The sequence below is a fragment of the Danio aesculapii genome, chromosome 7 (genome assembly GCF_903798145.1).
Source record: "Danio aesculapii chromosome 7, fDanAes4.1, whole genome shotgun sequence".
NCBI lineage: Eukaryota > Metazoa > Chordata > Actinopteri > Cypriniformes > Danionidae > Danio > Danio aesculapii.
In genome coordinates this window covers 51,390,446-51,412,803 of record NC_079441.1, presented here as the reverse complement: position 1 = coordinate 51,412,803, position 22,358 = coordinate 51,390,446, and the positions used below count along the sequence as shown (strand labels likewise).

At 37.9% G+C, this 22,358-nt stretch overlaps 1 protein-coding gene across 1 annotated transcript in view; it reads right to left on the bottom strand.

Moving 5' to 3' along the window:
* Positions 1-22,358, bottom strand: part of col4a6 (collagen, type IV, alpha 6) — a 173,237-nt gene that overhangs the window by 31,595 nt on the left and 119,284 nt on the right. Inside the window, 12 exon segments of the mRNA XM_056462133.1 lie at positions 723-872; positions 2,784-2,894; positions 2,996-3,059; positions 3,146-3,199; positions 3,289-3,333; positions 6,072-6,134; positions 6,208-6,261; positions 11,916-12,002; positions 17,549-17,590; positions 18,942-18,977; positions 19,191-19,268; positions 20,874-20,933. Coding sequence (XP_056318108.1) covers positions 723-872; positions 2,784-2,894; positions 2,996-3,059; positions 3,146-3,199; positions 3,289-3,333; positions 6,072-6,134; positions 6,208-6,261; positions 11,916-12,002; positions 17,549-17,590; positions 18,942-18,977; positions 19,191-19,268; positions 20,874-20,933 — 844 coding nt within the window.

Here is a 22,358-nt window from a genome sequence, read left to right as displayed (position 1 = left end):
TCTCTCTCTCTCTTATATGCATGCTTGTAAATAGATGTGTTGTCTATACCTTTTTGTTACCATTATTAAACGTTTGAGCCCATGCAAATTGCTTGCTTTTTACTTACAGAACAAGTTACTTGAACTCAAAAATAAAACAACAGGTTGTACTAATCCATTAATGTAGTAAGATTGATTCTTCTTCCACACCAGGAAATTTATTGATCTTTAAATTAATAGACAATTAAATTGCAGGCTCCAACAGACGAGCAGTTCAATTCAATGTAATTTTAGTTCAGCTACCGTTAACAATAAAGTCAACCCAAATACTCATAATTAAATAATAACTTGTAATTATTAATATTAATAATTTTATTAGCTTAATTCGTCACATTATTATGAGGGAATTTGCATTAGATCCTACAAGCCCCTTTTCTTCTCAGAATTCTCAGTGTGATCACAGTACTTTGCACTTTTTATACATAGAATAGTTTAGACACACTCTTTAATTTTGACTTGAATGAAAGGATGGAAAGTGACCTACGGCTTGAAATAAACAGAAACCTGATAGGTCTTCTGTAATAGTAATATGACTGAAAACTATGAATGCACATGCTCTGATCTGATCAACTAATGAACGAAGAGTGCAATGCAGCGTTACAGTGGATAACAGCAAAAATTAAGGCTGGTTAGCTTTTATCTTTTTGACCACTTTTTAGATGTCTTCATTTGCAAAAGCTTACAAGAAAGGCCTGGTGGTCCAGGTAGGCCAGGTGGTCCAGAAAGACCTTGACTTCCTGGAAGGCCTTCAGAACCATAGGACTCTCGACCTGGGTTTCCTCTTTGTCCTTTGGGTCCACGACTACCGGGGAATCCAGGGGCACCTGGTCGACCTGAATAGGTGAGCAAAATTCATACAGTTATGTCATATTCAGGGCCAGATTAGCATAAGGGCTAGGTGGGGCTGAAGGATAAAGAATTAATTTGTGCCAATTTATGCTTTCGCATGTCGCTAATGTAAAGTTTTGCTTTCGGCTTGCTGCTGTTTAAAAACAGTAACACCGCTATTCTATGGCTAGGAGCTTCTTTAGCTCAGTTTTAAATAGCACCATTTTTCCCCAGGAAAAGTCCCTTATTTCATCGCTACCGTGAGAATGGTCCAGTCAAAGGTAGCCTATAGCCAAGTGCCTTGTAGAACAAAAAGTTTCATTCAAACAGTATCGTTATTAACGTGCAGTAAGAGGCGGAGTCATACTGTATAATGGACTCATAACTGATCCGCAGTCTCAGCCATGCACCCACCCTGCTCTCTCATAACCAAGACAGTGTCCAACCAAATCAAATAGTCTACACAACAGTTATCAAAATGTCAATAACTCCTGAGTATCTCTTTCAAGAAAATACTTGGTTGAAGTCTAACTCAACCAGTTAGAAAGCAAACTTTTAAATTGATGAATTTCCTCTTTCAATAAAAACGACAGTAATAACCCGGAGCAATCAAATATCGGTGCTGGTGTAGCCCTAAGTAATAGAAACTATCAACCTCCCCATCTTTTTTTGTTTAACTATTTAATTTCATCTAATCCAGGAATAATGTAATCTTCTATAACAATGCATGTGTATTACAGAAGTATTGTGTGATATTTATCAATGTAAAACTCGGGTTCACCAGGAGAGGGCATCCACATTTCCTTTCTATGTGTCGGTAGCTGAATCACAAAGAAGCAGTAGTCTGTAGTGGTGGGCAAAGCGAGGCTTCATGAAACACTGAAACAGCAGAGAAAATGTGTCGAAGCTTCAAAACATTTCGAAACCCCACTCTACGGTGACACCTAGTGGTCATTTTTTTATGTATTGCTCTGGAACAGCTTCAGCAAAGAACAGTTGAGCAGATTGAGCTATTAAACCCCACTTTATAGCATTGAACCTTCAAGTGATTTAGTGGAGCGATTAGGGTTCTTGACTACCATAGTGGTTTCGCATCCGGGCTGATACAGCTATTTTGAAATGTTTTAATATCAGTTTGAAATGCTCTGTTCTTGTATCGTTTTGTTTCAACATTTGTCTGACATCGGAATAAACACTTTTTATTTAACCGAGGGATTTCTTCAAAGCATTTTAAAACATAATTGTTTTAATAACTAATTTCTAGTAACTACATTCTTTTGTCTTTGCATGATGACAGATTAAATTAATTGGTTTGACTAGGCAAGTTAGGTTAATTAGGCAAGTCACTGAACAACAGTTGTCTGTTCTGTTGCCAATCAAGAAAACAAAATATTTTAAGGGAGCTAATAAACACTGACCTTAGCAGTTGTTTCATTTTAATATATATATATATATAAATTAAACAACTGCTAAGTTCAGTGTTATTAGCCCCCTTAAGATATTATATAAATAAATAAATAAATAAATAAGACTTTATTCAGAAAAAATAAAAGGAAATCCTGTGAAAATGATAAAATTCTTGCTCTGTTAAACATCACCTGGCAAATAATTGAAAATAATTACAATTTCAATAATTTATTTTGAATTTTGTCTTCAACTGTATGTTACTCAGCACAAGATGAGGCCAGTATATTCAGCTTAGCCCCATCCCCTCACCCTTGTCTAGTTTCTATCCCAGTCACAACTTTGGTTGGAGAGAAATTCGGAGCTCAGAGATCTTCCTTTGGAACAGCACGATAAACAAATAAACCTGCCATCATCTGAATACATGAATGAGTGAACTCAGGAAATCCTCCTCCCCAATAAAAGCATGATTTGAGTCATAAAGCATTAAAATGTAAAAGCATGTCTATTACCTGTGAAAAAAGCAGGTGGTCCAGGAGCACCAGGTTGACCAGGAAGCCCTCCAAAACCAGTATCCCCAGGAAACCCTGGATACCCAGGAAAGCCACGATCGCCTTGAGAACCTAGAAACAAGAGAAGGAATATAAGTTAGTGCATCATGGATTGAAAAAAAAAATCACAAAAAAGCAACCTTGGTGCCTGAAATAACAGCAATTGCTAATACCTTTAATTTCAAATACCGGAGAATCCACAATCAGCCCAGGAGGACCTGGATCTCCTCTGTCACCCTAAAAATGCATATTTAAAAAATGGTGTTTTTTACAATATTTCTGTTTATGATTATCTGTGTGTTTTTTGCATTCTGCGTTCTCACTTTTGGGCCATTTAAACCTGGTTGGCCAGGAAAGCCCTCACTCCCAGTGAAGCCCTACAGAGGAAACAGGAGATGGTTGGTGTACAAGAAGGATATAGAGAAAAAGAAACAAAACATTTGGAGTAAAGCATTTCATATCCTACTTTTCTTCCAGGAAGTCCAGGAGGACCGTTCAGACCAGGGGGACCCTGCCATTTTGAATTACACATAAGAAGAAATTATAAATGAAAAATGTGTATTTTATTTTTCAAATACAGTATAATCAAACACACAAACATGAGATCTAGGGCTGCATGATATTGGAAAAAACTGACATTGTAATATTTTGCATTTCTGTGATGAATACAACCGGCAACCTCCCGCTCTCCCTCGTGAAGCAAATATGGAAGTACCTGAAACTGGAATTCATCATAATTTCGCTGGTCCTGGCTCCATAATAGAGCAGATTTCAGTTGAGCCCACTGTTAAAATGGCCAACTTTACAGCGGAAAAAAAGGTGTTTACAGCCTGGTACAAAAATGATTTTGGTTCATATAGCTAAGATTACTGTGAGGGAAGTGAATTTATTTTAATAACTCATCCGTTGTATTTATATTAAGTTATATTAAGTCTGCATAATTAAGGGCATGGCCACTTAAGTGACAGCTAGGTCTCGTTGCTCGCCGTCACTTCACTTCAACTGATTCCGGCTGATTAGCCGCTGAACTCAGCATATACATCGTATTTTAGTTTTGTTTTATGTGGCTTTACACAATCAGTTTCTTTTTGGAATTATTTCCTACAACTATCAGACGATATGGCATGTTTTGTGCACTTAATTGTGCTCACAAACCATTCAAGTGGCCTCCATTTCCCAGGTGAGTGAAATTAAATACTTATATACCATCTCTGTAAATGTATTTGTTTTATTTAAGATCATTTATCATTTATATTTTTCTTTAGAACTGTAATGCACTCCAGAATATGACAGATTGATTAGCTGTAGGCTGTAGAACAGTCATCTGAAATGTTGTCATACAGTGTTATGCCTGTACACATCCAAGTAAAAAACTTTCACACTGTTAAGCCCCGGTCAGTTCACATGACTTTGTCACGATTTCCTCGATGTAGGGTGTCGTGGGAATTTGTTAACGACAAATGGGCGTCATGACACAAGATTCAATCGTTACTTCTCATGTAATGTGGCATAGTTCATGACAACCATTACCATGTCTGTGATGCCTCACGACACCATCGCAGAAAGTTTAGCATGTTTAATTTTTTCACATTCTTCATGACGAGTTCTGTCACGTGGGTGACACTGTGTAATAGGAGCATATAACGGCTGCTGCCGTTAATACATCAGTCAGGTCAAAAAATAGGCTGCATATTTACTTATGGGTGGGTCGCGGGTGTATAGGATGCATCATAGGGTGTGTAAACTTTTAACCTTTAATCTTTTTTAAAATAATATGGTGGTTTTAAGCAATTTTATCTGACAGACTGGCACAAATATGAAGACATCTCTATTCTGAGTTCTCTCATCCTTCCAACAGAGTTTGTTCTTCCAAAATAATCTGGGAACATGTTCAGTGCTGCGAATACATAGCAAAAGCATTTCCTGCTTATTCAAATTTGTCATCAATAGTGAAAACTGTTTAATATAGGCCTCTCTGAAACTGTGAATATTTCACTTTATTTAAGCTAGATTATTATTTTATTTAACAAACCAACACACTCTCACGGCACATACAGCGGACTTGTTTTGAAGAGCAACACCTTAAATGTTATTCGTTATTCTTGTTTATGTAGATAACTGACCAACAAAAGATACAGTAAAATTAAAATACAAATTATAGCAAACGAAATCCATTTTAAAGAGATATTTTTTAGAAGAAAAATGTACAAATAATTTTTTTATTTGTGCCCGTCCACTACTCTACTATAGGGGTGGATGATTTGTTTCGTTCTGAGGAAAATAAGTATTTAATGCTTCACTGTGATTGTTGCATCACAAATTTCTTTCATATATTTGCTCATTTTTTAATATGTCTTTACTTTAAAGATTATGACTTGAGCATCTAATTTTCCTTGCTGCAGCTGATGTGCTTTCATTTTCTCCATCTCACTCGCGCCAAGTTCAGGCGAGGGAATGTTTAATAAGCAACCCTGGCAGGAAAATATACATTTAGATAAGAAAATAGTTTAATATTAAAAAGGAATCAGAACTTTGATCCTATCAATATCGTAAGGAATGCCCTTAAATAATGTAGTTATTAGTTGTCAGCAAGCATCAGTGTTTATTGAGATTGAAATAAGATAATAAAAAATTTAAATTGAGAAATATTGTTATAGCAACACTTGAGACAATAGGGGAAATAATGAGAAAATAATTGAGGAAAATTGAGGAAATAATGCTCGCCATAGACGTCACAGGATGACTGATCGTGAAGGAGTGTGTAGTCTGACATATTTGTTACCCACAACAAGTCAAGGTTTTATCAAGGAAAAATAGCATAATCTGATATAGTGAAATGCGTAACCAATAATAACAGTTGTGTGTTCTGACCGGGGCTTTAGATTACTGTTAAAATTTACAATTCCTCTACAAATCATATGTACTGCACAATAAATTCCACACAATTCATTCATGTTGTCTCAACACAAATCAAGTTAACTTAAATTAAGTGGAATAAACATAAAACAATTAAGCTGTCCCAGAAAAATATCAAGAATTGTGTTTCAGCTCAAGTAGTTTAAACAAACAGCAAAATCGTTTTCTTTTCTTTTTTTGAAAGAGAACTTTAGTTTCTGGTTAATTATATTCCCTAATTGACATTGCAGATGCTGCAATGCTGCAGATGCGCACATTATAATAGCAATGCTTAAAGATATATTGTGCAGCCCTAATGAGATGTGATGTGAAACTGGCTGAAACAGGACCTACCCTTGCGCCTGGCAAGCCAAGGATTCCCTTTTCTCCAGCCTCGCCTGGATAACGAAATGGGTTCTACACATGTGCAAGAAATGTGAGTGCTAGTTTCATATAACATGCTAAACAGAAATAATATTTGATTACTCACTATTGGTCCTTGTCTCCCTGGAAGACCTGGATTACCAGCATAGCCTTTATCACCCTTTAGGAGAAGAAAGAGAGAGAGATAGAGCGAGAGGACATTGAGAAGTCAAAACGTCAGTTTGTGATTTTTAAAAAAAACATTTAAATAATTTTTCCATATGACTGCTCCTCAAAAAAAGGATTTGCTGATTTTATATTCTTTTGTGAGAAAATTGTATAAAACTTGTTACTAGATGTGAGAAAAATGTGTAAAACAAGAGCAGAAACATTATAAAATATTGTGAAGCATAATGATACTGTATCTCTATGATCAAGAAAACTTACATAATGTCTACATTATGCACAGGTTTAAGCTAGGCAAATTCCCATTTAAATCCAATGTGTGTTTTGGGCTTCAAAATGCACCAATACATTTTAAAACTTAAACACTACAGTTTTTAAAGTATAGTTTAGCATTGATGAGTGTTCAATATTGTTTTTGAAAAATGTCACCTAAATCTGTTATAATAAAACAAATACAGGATTTTTCAGGTTTTTTAGGATAAATAGAAAGTTCATAATAAATTCATTTAAGACCAAACATTGATTAACAAGATATATATTTTTAAATATGTTGTTTGAATTAATTAATCTCTTACTGTATATGTCACAAACGTAAATACAAATTATTTAGCTATTTTGGCCCTTGAGCCACACTTCACAAGAATTCCACTGTATTTAAATCAATCTCATTATCTTAATAATGAAAATATAAAAAAATGTGATTAAAGTGTGTTCTGTAAGGCCACAATAAATATGCACATATAATTTAATAAAACATCTTTGAAACTATTAGACACAGGGTGTGTTCACAATTGTAGTTCGGTTCTCTTTTTTTTGTTTCCGAGTCCATACTTTAGACCACAGGTGTCAAACTCAGTTCCTGGAGGGCCGCAGCTCTGCACAATTTAGTTTCAACCCTAAGTAAACACACCAGATCAAACTAATCGAGTCCTTTAGTCTTGTTACCTACATGTACTATGCTGTGGCCCTCCAGGAATTGAGTTTCACACCTCTGATTTAGACAATGAACAATACTAAACCTAAAAAAAATTATTTATGCTATATATTTTGCAAAACAACCTTTACCAAATGAAAAGTTCAGTTGCAAAAACCTCTGTGCCGTCTGAAATGTCCATCAAAAATGAAAATTGTTCTCATCCTCCTTTGTTTATGTTATTTCACTTTAAAGACCATAAAAAGAACTTAATCTTTGGCACAAAAGTGAAATTACTAAACCTACACACAGGAGCCTGGTAAAATTGCTCATTTTAGAAAAACATTTCAGACGGCATTTAGCGGTTTTTGCATCTGAACTCTTCAAATATAAAAGAACAATGTTTGGCCCAAAAAACACTTCAAACCCAATCCCAATTCAATTTTTTTTTTACCTCTACCCCAACCCCTACCCCTTCCCCTTTGAAACAGAGTGTGAAGGGGAAGGGCTTCGAAATTTACCCCTTAGAAATGGGACAGCACCTGTACACGTCATGATATGTTATCGCAGTCTCTTACTACATATGTGATCGACCACGGCGACTGCTAGAGTTATTCCAGTTGTGTTATTTTTTGGTATTTATCTTCAGGAAATCACTGACAATATATCGTGACAATATAATGTGGCAATAAGATTGTAACTGTACTGTGCATTTCCACAGTGGCCATATTCATCTATGTAAACACACAAAAATAACATTAACATTGTAGCAGACACTGTAAAAAAAAGCTACTAGCCTTTTCTGACAGGGTATTCGTGTGTCATTGAGTGACAGATGTGAAAGTTTACTGTGGGTCTACTATTATTATGGATTATAAATAGTGAAATTTGGGGCGGCGCGGTGGCGCAGTGGGTAGCACGCGGTTGGGGTTGGCATTTCTGTGTGTAGTTTGCATGTTTTCCCCGTGTTTGTGTGGGTTGCTCTGGGTGCTCCGGTTTCCCCCATAGTCCAAAGACATGCAGTATAGGAGAATTGGGTAAGCTAAATTGTCCATAGTGTATGTGTGTGAATGTGCGTGAGAGTGTATCGGTGTTTCCCAATGATGGGTTCCAGCTGGAAGGGCATCCGCTGTGTAAAACATATGCTGAATAAGTTGGTGGTTCATTCTGCTGTGGTGTCCCCTGATTGATAAAGGGACTAAGCTAAAAAAAACATAGTGAAATTTAGCGTTTTTTAAAATAATTTTTAAAACATAACGGTAAAACAGGAACGCTGTTATGAATATATTAAAACGTGCTTATTTTTGGTAAAAATTCATAATAATGAAAAAAAAAAAAAAACTATTTTGTGCATCCCCTGACTTCCGTGTGCAGCCATGCTGCCATTGTAGATTGTGTATTCTGGGAAATTTTTGTACCCCTTGGTTTCTAGTGTGGTCCTGAAAAATCTCAGTTTCAATAGCTATCTAGCTCTTCCCCTTAGCCCCAGGCCTTCAAGCTAAAGAAAAATGGGACACCACTACCCCTTCATGTGAACGCGCAAAACGAGGGCTAGGGGTAAGGGGAAGGGCTAAGGGGTAGAATTGGGATTGGGCCTTAAATTGATGAATTCTGGGCAAAAGACACATCTTTTATTTGTCATATTACATATTGATATTACGTATACTGAAGTGAGAACTTGAAGTATATTGTAAAAGTATATTGAAGGGAGGACCAGTAGTTCTTTTAGCATGCAATTAAATACATAAATAAGATTTGATGCAAGCACAATTTTCTGATTCTTGAAATGAGCTATACTGGGCAACACAGTGATCATGACAAAAATAATGTATGTTTTATGGTTGTATCTTATGAGATTAAGTGCATTTTGATGAATTCAAAGTTTTGATGAATTCATAGTTGAGTTCATGATTCGCTCAAAATGTTCTTACTGATCCAAACCAATCTGCCAACTGCGAACACACCTATAAAATCATTTCACACATGTGATTGAAATCACCACCCAATGTAAACATTTTTTTAACACCATCCTCAACATTCACCACAGAGTAGAACATGGGATGCATAAAACACAGGCTGGACTTCGTCCCCCCCTCCTGAACAGCAGGCGAGAGGATCAATCGTTAAAAGGGCTAACAAAATAGAAAAGGCTTTGAGGAAGTCGCTGGTGGATGAATGGATGGCATCTACTGTCGATCCTCACAACTTTGTTTTCCTCACAAACCTGAGTTCCTTTGTCTGCTTTTGGAATGCCAACAAACTCCACCACTCCATTGACCAGTGGGCGGCCTGGGTCCCCGGGCGGGCCCACGTCTCCCTGGATACGGTAACCAAGGAAGAGAGATTTTTTTTTTTACATGGGACAAGATGAGGTGTGATGGGGAGGCTGTTTTGGAGACGGTTGCGGCGGAGCATGTTGAAGAGGTTTGCATGTGGGGAGAAGTTTTTTGGGGGGAAGGGGTTTGAAAAAAAAAGCCATTAAGAGGATTGTGACCACTGCCGGAGCAGCGGGGAGATCAGGATGAAGAGTGGATGAATGGAGAATAAAGGAACTTTTGGTAATAAACCACACACAATGACTGAATGTCTGCCCACTTACTATAATCTTTATGCAGTTAACCCTTGTGTATTGTTCAAATTGACCAAGTTGGCGGCTGTTTTTGCCCCATTCACTTCCGTTAAATGACATTTTTGATTACAAAGCCATGACACCATGTAATCACACTTTTTGATTGTTGGTGGTTTTTCCAGTTGGGAAGAGGTAACATTTGTCATTTTACTGTTGATCATCAGTTGGCAGCATTAGCCCTTTAGATAGGCCTGTGCAAAAAAAGTTTTGGCATTTATATGGAGTTTCTTTGGAGTAAAACATCAAATTATAGTGTGCTCACATACTGTACACAACCTCACCAGGTTCTTAGATAAAGGATATAACAGTAAACTAATTTCCTTTAAGTAATATTAGGCTGCCCCATGCTTGCTGATACATAAAGATAGTATGATTTAGCCGCTAGATTATATCATACTAAGTCAGTGATTGTCAGAAATCAACAGGTCTCTAAAGCGGGTCACACAGGATGCGCCACTCGGCACCATGACACAGTGTGCACACCAGACGCGCACATTTGCATGTTATTTAAAATTAAAGTATTCAGATGGCGCTCTGTGGCGTGGCAGAAATATGAACAGTGTTCTGAGTCGTAGCTGGGTGCTGCAGACAGCCCCCGACTGGCGGTGCTAGTGTGCGTACACTAATAGAAATCTATGTTTGGAATTCTAAAATCCATGGTGCTGCGAGGCACGGCATGTCACCGAGTGGTGCATCCGGTGTGCAACCCCCTTAATGCTGTGCTTTTGCTCCATCCTTTGAGCCTGAATGTATGACTAATCTTGGTCTAGGGAGCGGAAACATCAGCCTAAACAATCTACTAGTTACAATGATTTCAGGAGATATTAGAGATGAACAAGAATTTTACATTTATTTGCCAGGCAAAGATTTTTCATTCCAATTCACATAATTAAACAAAATAAGCCAATTCAGAAATGTACAACATCAATTACCCAAAGATACATTTAAGAATTTAAATCCCAACACGATCTCATGGCAATTCATAACTTTTTGATTTAGTACAATTTAGTACAATTTGCTTATCCCCCAATGGTGCTTGGGTTTAGGAGCAGGATTGGGTGCCACGCCCCTTTTAAAATCATACAATTCGTATAAATTAGACACTGAACTGACAAAGCGTAAAATAGTTACGTCTCCTCATAAGATTAGTGTGATATTCCATAGAAAAAATCTGGAAACTAAGCTTATTTTGCACTGCAACTGATGATTGACAATAAAAATGGCAAATTTTACCTCTTCTCAACAGGAAAAACCACAAACAATTAAGCATAATTATATGTTGTCATGGCTTTGCAATCAAAAAATGTCATTACAATAGACGTTAGTGGGGCAAAAACAGCCACTAACGTAACGAAAGGGTAGTAAATTTCCCCAGAGTGTATTATTGAGGGTTTTTTATTTTAAAGCATTTTTCCAAAATATGTGTCCAAATAAGATTTGTCACTAAAAATGTATATTTCTTGCTGAAAATTGTGGCCAAATTAAGACTAAAACTCACCCCAGAGAGAATGAAAACATCCCCAAAAGCCCACAAGGTTTAACCACCACCACCCATTATTCATTCATTTTCTTTTCGGCTTAGTCCCTTTATTAATCTGGGGTCGCCACAGCGGAATGAACCGCCAACTTATCCAGCACATGTTTTATGCAGTGGATGCCCTTCCAGCCACAACCCATTTCTGGGAAACAATCATTCACACTCCTTCACACTTATACACTACGGACAATTTAGCCTACCCAATTAACCTGTACCGCAGGTCTTTGGACTGTGGGGAAACCGGATCACCCAGGGACGCAGGGAGAATATGCAAACTCCACACAGAAACGGCAACCGACGCAGCCGAGGCTCGAACCAGCGACCTTCTTGCTGTGAGGCGACAGCACTACCTACTGTGCCACTGCGTCACCACCACCTATTATATTGTGTATTTATTTTTTCTTCTTTTGTTAAGGGGGTCTATGTCAATCCCACTAAATAGAAAGTCAAAACATTCCAGATTTTTTCTCTGGAGTGATGATGTGGTTCATCGCTCCTCTCTTCTCCAACATTCATCTCTCAGCCTGGCAGTGCCCCTCCCTGGGTTGGCATCACCGCTCTGTGTGTTACCTTTTCTCCTTTGTTGATAGTGCTTATTGCTGGTGCGTTAAACTGAACGGACGGATTGCCCCTGACTCCTTGTGGACCAACATCCCCCTGAGATCCACAACACAGACATTTGACATATTAGAGCCCAAGCTTTTACAAGGATGAGTGAGAGAGAATGTGTACAAATGGAAAGAAAGCAATAAGAAGAATGAGTGGAAACACTGCAAAAATCTAATTCTTTAGAAGTATGTCTATTTTTTCCAATAATAAACAAACAAATACAAAAAAACATATATATCTTAAGTGCGTTATTCTCACTGCATTAGCAAATCAAATTTGAGTTTTTACCAAACGTAAAACATTTAACCAAATTTAGTAGTTAGTTACCCACAAGAAAAACTGGGAAAAAATTATTAACTTTATCCAAAAGACCCCATTTCATTGCTTGAAGAATGTTGTTTTCCTCATGTTGCCTTTAATTCCAGTTGCAGCAAGACTTGCATTGACGTTGGATAAGCTTCGGTTAAGTCAGAGCAACAAACCATGATATGATACAATATTTGTTGGTCAGCAGTCAGCTGTAAAACATCATTTTAGAGAGCATTTGAAGAAAGTTCAAACTAAAATGATATTGTTTGATAATATTAAAGCTGAAATTGTTTTTAAGGGCCTAGATTATATGTTGACCTTAGTGTTATCCCTCTTTAGAGTAAAACTGGAATGATTGGGATCTTTAGACCCATTCAAGAGAATTGAAAGATTGGTGTTACTTGAAAGCTGTGACTAAATGTCAATTTTACTGTATAAAATAATACTTTCATATGCTTAATATGTTATAAATGATTCTGTTATAAGAGGTAGTTATTTAACATCGAAGTTGATAAATATTCTTTGTGTATGTGTTCTTCATTGGTGGAGACTAGAAGATGAACTTGATGTATGAACTCCGCACAGTGACCGAATATGCTCTCATGACCACCAAGTCAGAGCAAATCTTCGAGCCACAGGAAGACACTTTTAGTGAGGAGCAGCCAGCTTAAATGGGCTCGGCGAGGAGCAGTCTTCTGAGCCCACCGGAAGATGACCTGCTCCATCGTGCTTGACTGTTCTTTCACTGCTGAGAACTCCTGGGTAAAGTTCCCAACAGTGTTGTCGAATTGGCCAGCCTAGTACTGTATTTCGATGTGTCAAAGAAGTGATATTTGTAAACATCGTGCATATCTGCCAGGGGAAGCCAAGGGTATTTAAGCACAATTTAGGGATCAGTTGATTATGCACAGGGATATGGTGCTCCAGCATCTCGAACTGTTGGGGCTTTGGGTCAACTGGGAAAAGAGCAAGCTCTCCCCGCAAGCAGAGCCTCTCTTATCTTGGGAGAGAGCTGGACTCAATCTCCATGACGGTGCACCCTGTCAAAAAGTGGGTGACCATCACCCCACTGCGTCACTGAACCTTAAGTATCTGGACAGTCCTTGTCATTCTATGGGCCAGGGTGCTCTTTGCACAGGCATGCTGACATATTGACAGATGCTTCCAGTATGGGCTGGGGGGCCATGTGCAACTAGCATGCAGCTGCAGGTTCCAGGACCGGACCCCAGTTGCATTGGCATATCAATTGCCAGAAGCAATTGGCAGTGTTTGTCATTCTCCGCCGGTCTCGATCTGTGCTGGAATGGAAACACGTGCTTGTCAGGACAGACAGCATGGCTGCGGTAAAGTATATCATCCGTATGGGTAGTATACGCTCCCGCTGCATGTCTCAGCTCACTTGCCATGTGCTTCACTGGAGTGACACTCAGTTGAAATTGATTGCTGTTCACATCCCATGCAGCCAATGGGCTGTCACAGCAGCTGATGCTTCCCCGAGAATGGAGACTCCACCCCAGTGCAGTGTAGCTGATATGGGAGTACTTCAAAGAAGCCCAGGTTAGTTTGGCTGATTGCCAGTTGTTTTATTCCCTGACCGAGGCCCCCCTCAGGATGGATGCACTGACTCACACCCTCTGGGACAATGCCCAGATTTCTGGAAGCCCCACATTTGATACATATACCTCTAGGTGACCTATTGGCTTTGGTGATTTACACCATCACTAGAGCACTCTCTACAAGGCATACCTATGCCCTGAGGTGGTCTATTCACTGTGTGGTGCGCTTCTCATCAAGAAGATTCCTGGACATGTCAGATCAGTGTTGTGTTATCCTTCCTTCAGGATAAGCTGGAGCGCAGGTTGTCTCCTTGTACACTGCTGCCATCTCCACTCACCATGAAGCGGTGGATGGTAGCACGCTTGGGAAGCAAAACCTCATCATCCGGTTCCTCAGAGGTTTGAGGCGATTAAATCCATGCCGCCTCCTCTCATGCCCTCTTGGGGTATCTCTGTAGTCCTTGGGGGTCTGCAGAGAGATCAGTCGGGGTCCGACTCAGTATATTTAAGATTTCTGTCCATGTAGTCTCATGGTGACAGGGGCATTTTTGGTCAGCGAATGTTGCCTGGAATTTAGGCTGGCCTACTCTCAGGTTATTCTGAGAACCGGACCAGCTATGTGCCCAAGGTTGCTACTACTCCCTTTAAAGACCAGGTAGTGAACCTGCAAGCGATGCCTGCCCTTTCATTGCTGTGTCCTGTGCTTTTATGTGGACCGCACTCAGAGCATAAGATCCTCTGAGCAGCTCTTTATCTGTTACGGTGGTCGGCAAAAGGGAAGTACCTTATAAAGCAGGCTTTGGCCCACTGGATAGTAGATGCCATCACCCACGCATTTCATAGCCAAGGCGAGCCATGTCCCTGGGAGTGAGAGCGCACTAAACAAGAAGTGTTGCCTTATCTTGGGTGTTAGCATGCGGCCCCCTCTAACAAACATCTGTAGAGCTGTAGGCTGAGTGATGCCTAATACATTCACAAGAATTTACAATCTTACAGTGGAGCCGGTTTCCTCTCGGTTGCTAGGTAGTACCAATAAATCAGGAGGAAACAAAGCTTAGTGTCAAAAAACACTTGCTCCGCTGTTCTCCCTAACCCGGAGATGTGTGTGCTTATTCTGCACTGCTAAGTGAGTTCCCCATCTGGTAAATCCTAGGGAGTTTCTCAGAGGCCTCCAACACCCTACACAGCAATGGTGCCAGGTGCATGGCCCATTAAGTTGTTTGGTATGCCCGTTTGGTTACCCCACGTCTTGGGTATCAGTGCAAGCTATGCATGATCCTTCTTTTTGTGATCCCATTTGCGTCATTCAGCCACCGTTAAGTCCCCCATCTCAGGCGAACCTGCGAAACTAGGGATACGACAGTAACCAAGACATTCTTACACTTGATAAACTTTGTAATAGTAATAATGACTATGGCTGTAGTTATACATTAGTATATGAAACACATGGTCATTATAATGCTTTTTAAATTATATAAACTAAAACGTGAGTTTATAGGAGTTGTAAACAGATGAAATGTGTAATCAGAAAAAAAAAAAAACATTCACCCATTAAACTACAGTGAACCAAAAGGATCACTCTGGGTCCTACTGGAGACCCCAATTCCTAGGGTGGGACTTGATTTGTTTAAGTTGATGCTTTAATAAAACTTTGCAACAATTTAACGTGTGTATAACTCATTTAATATTTTCAGGAATGCATGTTTTGTCACTTTAGATACAAAGAAATAAATTATATAGAAATAAATCATCTTTCAAATGACATTAATTTAATGATGAAACTAAAACAATAAATGCCTTTCAAGGTTTGGCAGATCACTGAATTTTTGCCTCAACTAAAATGTCAGGACAGAGTGAAAATAAATGGGCTCTGTTAATAAATGCACAAAGTATAGCACAAAATAACCAAATAGATATCTTGTGCCACATGAAATCACTCAGTAAAAGTTTCAACAGCAGAAAGAAGTCAATAAAACAAAAAAACGTTTTAAATTTACATTACTGCAAGGTTTTGGCACATCAGATTGGTAAAGCCACTGTACAAATGATTGTATTTCAGCAACAAATTGCTGTAGAAATATCATTTTACACTTACTGTAGATTCAGACAGTAACGTAAAATGTCATTACTTTAGTATACCTGATTAATAAAAAAGAAACACTAAACTACTAACGCTAACCTGCATGGACTAAAAACACAAATCTAATTGTGATTGTGATGGGGTCTTTTATTTATTATTTATTTTACTGGAAAACATGATTAACATAAAGAACATGATTTTACACAGAACAGACAGGAAAGAAAGATAAAGTGACAGAAAAGTAGATATGAAAAGTCATACACCAAGGGCTCATTTTGTAATGGTTACTGCTACAAACGCATGCACATTTTCGCAGCAGGTGTTTATTTTAATTTGATATAGAAGTAGCTGGTCCTTCTCTTGTTAAATATTCCAACCAAAGGAAACAAAGGCACACAGAAGGTTGGAGCAGGTGATTCCAGCACCAGCACAGACCACTCAAAAACAGCAAACTGAATGAGCAGATCAGAGAATCCACATGCAATATGGCAAAATTGATTTTTACAATACATGATGAAAATTACAGTACTGTTAATTATGCAACCTATGGATTCTGTTATCTGCCATTCAAAAGTAGAGGAAAATACATTTGTACCACTTTGTACCATTATCATGCTTATTAGTAAGATTCAACAGTGATTTCCATGTTGAACATGCCATACAGATACATTTCCTTATATTACAGGAAAAGGCTTTTATTAGGTGTGGTGTGTGTTGAGAAGGGTGAAGTGTGGTTGGGTTAAAAAATAAAGCGATAGAAGACAGGCATGCTATTTGGAAAAGAGGCTAAACAAGAAGAAATTCTAGAAGCAGAATGAAAGGGTGACTGTAAAAGATAAAAGCTGTATGAACTTTTAAATATCTAATCCAAAAGTCCGCTAGTTAGTTATTAATTAAACCCCTCAGCAGACTAAAATATTATTATTCATCATTACATTATAAACATTCTCTGAGTGTGCCAGTCTTGTCACAGAGATTGGGGGGGGGGGGGGGGGGGGGGGGGGGGGGGGCTTTTAGTCCATGTCTGTTAGCGTTCAAGCTATTGAAATCAAATCAAAACATTTAGCACATGCAAGCATTTAGGTATTTTAGTATTTCTCCTCCAGGAACGAGAGCAAAGATATTGATGATTCATCTTGCAGTAAACATATTCTGTCCAATCAAATGCTCTTTAAAATGAAAACATTGCTTTCTTAGCAACCAACCAGTAAGTACCAAATCATGGTTAATGACTTCAACACAAATAAATCCAAATTACTATTTGAAAAATTCATACCCTACCCAGATTTACTGTTTCAATATGAAATTTGTCATCACAAGACAGAAAACTGAACTCATCAAGCAATTTCTTGGGGTCTTAACATCAAAGACACTCAGAGAAGTGTTTGTTTTCTGTGTTAGGCCAATTGCAATGGCTTCAAACATTAACAAACACATGCAATACATCTGCAGTAAAGAGAAAGCATCAAACAAACAGGCAATAAAAACACCCAGGACTCAGAAATAGATATATCTAAATCTACTGTAAAATTCCTGTAATTACAGAACAAATACATAGACAATTTCATAGGAATAGCAGATAAGCTAATTATGCTAATGGTGAATGTTTGGAGACTGCTTATTAGCAGGAAAGCGGATGAATCCTATACCTTTTCTCCTGGCTCCCCTTTGTATCCCTGACCTGGACTTCCCTAAAAAATAAGCAAAGACATTCAGATGCAGGCATGGTTATTTTTATCCACTCTGGAGTTAGGGTTTGTTGATGCTTTCACAAGTTACAATTGGAAACAGACGGCTGTAGATGTAAGGCATCTGTAGTGAGCAAGCAGCAACCACACGCTCTCCATCGTGAAGCCAATATGGAAGTAACTGAAACTGCAATTCATCGACTGGCCTTTGGGGGCTGGCTCCAGGATATCCAGATGTTCTCTGACTGCAATGCTAAATTGGCCAATTTTACAGCTGATAAAATCATGTTTACAGCCTGGTACAAAGATGGTTATGGTGTATATAGTTAATGTTACACTTCATGACAACTGTGAGAGAAGTAATTTTTTTTATAACTTGTCTATTTCATTTATATTAAGTTATAAAAGTCTGCATAATTAAGGGCGTGGCCACTTGAGTGACAGCTAGGTCTCACTGCTCGCTGTCACTTCACCTCAGCTGATTAGCTGCTGAGCTCGGCTTATACACTGTATTTTGTTTTGTTTTATGTGGCTTTACACTGTCAGATTCTTTTTGGAATTATTTCCTACAATTATCAGATGATATGGCATGCTGTGTGCACCTAATTGTGCTCACAAACCATCCACGTGTCCTCCATTTCCCAGGTAAGTGAAATTATATGCTTATATACCATTTCTATAAATGTATTTGTTTTACTTAAGACTTTTCTTTAGTGCTGTAATGCACTCCAGAATCTGACAGATTGATTAGCTGTAGGTTCTAAAACAGTCAGTGTGTTATGTCTGGATTTCATCAATAGCCTTGCATTTACTAACAGACTATATTTGAAGTATTTGGATGTAATTCACGTTTTCCTCCTGTAGAACAACGTCATAAGAACAATGCTTAGTGGCTCAATGTGTTACAACAGGGTTTTTAAAAGACTAAACACTTTATTGATAAATTGTACAACCATGCACATGTGGTCAGAACACAAATGAATCGCAGGTAATGAAGTATTAAGCATTTCTCCCAAAGAAAAGCCTGCTTAAGCAAAATACAAACAGGCATCTGTAGCTCAGCTCACGCTCCATCTCTTTGCCGATGACACAAAAACAAAATGGTCACAGTTGGCCACGCTTACTTGTAGCTTCATTTGCGCCCTTCAGAAACCTATGTGTGACGTCCCAGATACTACGTCCATATCTTTTACAGTCTATGGTAATGAGTTACTCTCATTCTGAAGTAAATGCCCTCAGAAGTGAATTTACAGTTGCATACTGCCCTCTGTCTAAAAGGAGGATAAAGTGATAATAATATTGCTTTATGTAAACCATGATGTTTGAAAATGTTTTCTTGAAGATCGGAACTTACTGGAGGTCCAGGAGGACCAGGTAGACCAGGCAGACCCTGTGGAGGAAGAAAATGGTGAAACTACAGTCTTCATACAGTACACATGTCTATCTAGACAGACAGACAAAGAAAAGAAAGAAAGAAAGAAAGAAAGAAAGAAAGAAAGAAAGAAAGAAAGAAAGAAAGAAAGAAAGAAAGAAAGAAAGAAAGAAAGAAAGAAAGAAAGAAAGAAAGAAAGAATACATACAAATACAAAGAAAGAGTACATACATCAAATCCATCAGGACCTCTGGGCCCAATTTGACCTGGGTATCCCGGTGGACCTGGAGGGCCTTGGGTGAGAATATTCTAAGGACATTACAAAGAATTTGTTGTTACAAAAATGTGATATTTGTTTTTAAACATAATAATAGAAAATGAACAGAAAGAAACTAAAAATTTTAAAGAAACAGTTCAATATAGCAATTTCATTCATTCTTTCATTTTCTTGTCAGCTTAATCCCTTTACTAATCTGGGGTCGCCACAGCGAAATGAACCACCAACTTATCCAGAATATGTTTTATGCAGCGGATGCCCTTCCAGCCGCAACCCATCACTGGGAAACACCCATACACACCCATTCACACACACTACAGTCAATTTTAGCATACCCTATTCACCTATACCACATGTCTTTGGACTTGTGGGGGCAACCAATGGACCTGGAGGAAACCCACGCAAACACAGGGAGAACATGCAAACTCCAACTGCCAACTGACCCAGCCGAGGCTTGAACCAGCGACCTTTATGCTGTGAGGCGAACGTGCTACCCACTGTGCCACTACATTGCAAAGTTAACAATTTAAGGAGGACTAAAGATTTCAAGTTTCAAATGGGAAACAAAAGCTGTCAGAGATTTTGGGTAACAAACAACCATTATTTACTTCTAATCGTATGGTATTTATTTACTAGCGTAATTATTTGATTTGAAACTAAATTATTATCCTACACAATAATAAGCATGACATTGGCAGAGTTTCTGTAGTAAAGTTCATCAATTTCAGCTGTAAAGCAGCTCTGAATGCAGAACAATATTAGCATTCAGTCTGGTTCAGATTCCAGGTTAATTCAGTTCATTTCAGCAGCATTTTTAAAGCTGTAATATGACCTTAAAAGCAGCTCTAAACATGAAAATAAAGACATTATTTAGACATTTATTTATTTATTTTTCTCAGTTTCCAACCATAGTATTAGTAGCCTAGAGTCACACAGACATTTTCTGAATACTGAATGCAGCTTAATGAGTGAGGTAAATGTTTTTAGGCACCAGTTATTATTTACTAAATGTTAAATAAATGAAGATTATTGATATTCACCTGTTTTAAAACAGTCGGAAATGTAATATATTTATATTATATCTTTAAAGAGATAATTCACCCAAAAATGAAAATGTTTCATTATTTACTCACCTTAAAGTGGTTCTAAACTTATAAACAAAAGAATTCTGGAAAAAGCTGCCACTGTCATCCACAGTAGGAACAAAAATAAATCAATCAATAAATAAAAAGATAATATGAAAGTTAAATTTAGTTGTATCCAGCATTGTTCAGTATATCTCCCGTTCAACAGAAGAAAGAAACTCAAACAGGATTGGAGCAAGTGGAGGGTAAGAAAATGATGGCACAATTTTAATTTTTGGGTGAACTTTCATTTTAAGGACAATGGTCCACACACATGGCCCACCTGAGAAGATTTAAAACCTACAGGTAATATAAAAGATGCACGAGGTGTTGAAAATGACTGAGGGATTTTCCCAGACAGGTCTGCACTCCACACCCAGATTTACAACCGCCTCACAACACATATTATTAACAGGGCTGGCAGTAAATGACACAGCTGTAGGACTGTATGTGTGGATGAGTGTGTGTACAAATAGAATGCTGTCATGTGTGATTTGACTTCATGTAACTTACTTGGCTGGGAATATTTAGATAGGATGGTTCTCCTTTTTGACCCTTTGGACCAGGAAATCCCTAAAAGCAAGTGAAAAAAAGTGTAAATATAAAAACTGATGTGCATATAAAACTTTTATGACATCCATTTTATAGCTTTGCAACTATAAAATCAGTAACCAAGTATTGCACTATTACATAATCAGGTGTTTGAGTTTACAACACATAAACTTTTTTTTAAAACTGTTTGTACATATCTTAAGTGTGAAACATTGATTTACCTAGAGCTTAAAGTAGTATTTAGAACAGAGATGCTCAAACTAGGGTCTGCAGGCCAAAGTTGGCCCATGGTAACCTTTGATTTGGCCCGCCATCCCATCTGAGAATGGCTTAGAGATTGTCATTTTTTATTGTGAAATTATATGTTTCAATTTATTCATTCATTCATTTTCTTTTCGGCTTAGTCCCTTTATTAATCAGGGGTTGCCACAGCGGAATGAACCGCCTGTTTCAATTTAAATTGTGTAAATTAATCATATTTAGTTTGTAGAGTGCAGTGCTGAGACTTTGATCAAATCAAGCCAAAGGCAGATTCTGCTTGATTAGTGTAATCATCATTGAACTCCACTGTGTTTTAAATGTGATTGTTCATGTTTTTATTGGAATAAGTTATCATTTTATCAAGTTATACTGCATTAGTTAATACGATTCAAATGAATGTTTTCTATTTATTTTTTAATATTACGAAAAAATAATATGAACTAGGAATTTACCCATAGCAACTTTAATGTAAAGTAGTTTGGTATATTTATCTTCGGCCCACGGCCATTAATGAGATATGGTTTTTGGACCTTCATACGAAAAAATTTGGGCATCCCTGGTTTAGAATAACAATAACCCAGAGTTAAGAGCAGTGTGAAAATCTCTAATATATGAATTTGAAAATGACCTTCCATGCAGTGTATAACACAGCTCTAAGTGTAGTGAATTATCTAGCTTAAATCAGAAAGTGCACCATGTTTAAAACTATTGATTCATCTATAAAAGAGTCGACTCATAGTGGTTCGAATTAATTGCTGCTGTAACAAGTCTTTAGCCGTGATGACAAGCCCCGCCCATTTGCTGCGCACGAAGACCCAGGAAAATTGAATTATTTCTAGGCCCTGCTCACAAACACTGTAGAAGGAAAAAGTGGAAGACGCTGTAGCAGATCCTGGCTCAATCATGTCGCGAAGATACTGTGCTCTGAAGTGTGAGGAAAAGTTAGTGTTATTTTCCCTACCCAAACATGAGGCTGTGAAGAGTCAGTGGCTGAAGTTTATTTTTGACAAAAATAAACAATATAGCCCCAGCCTTGTGCTGTGTTCCCAAAAATTTTCTGATGAGTGCTTCAGCAATCCACATGCTTAGAACGGGGCATTCGTCGGACATTTGTTAAAGGAAGACAATCAGAAAAGACTATTGATGTATGGGACTTTGTCAGAGCTTAACAGGAACTTTATCATT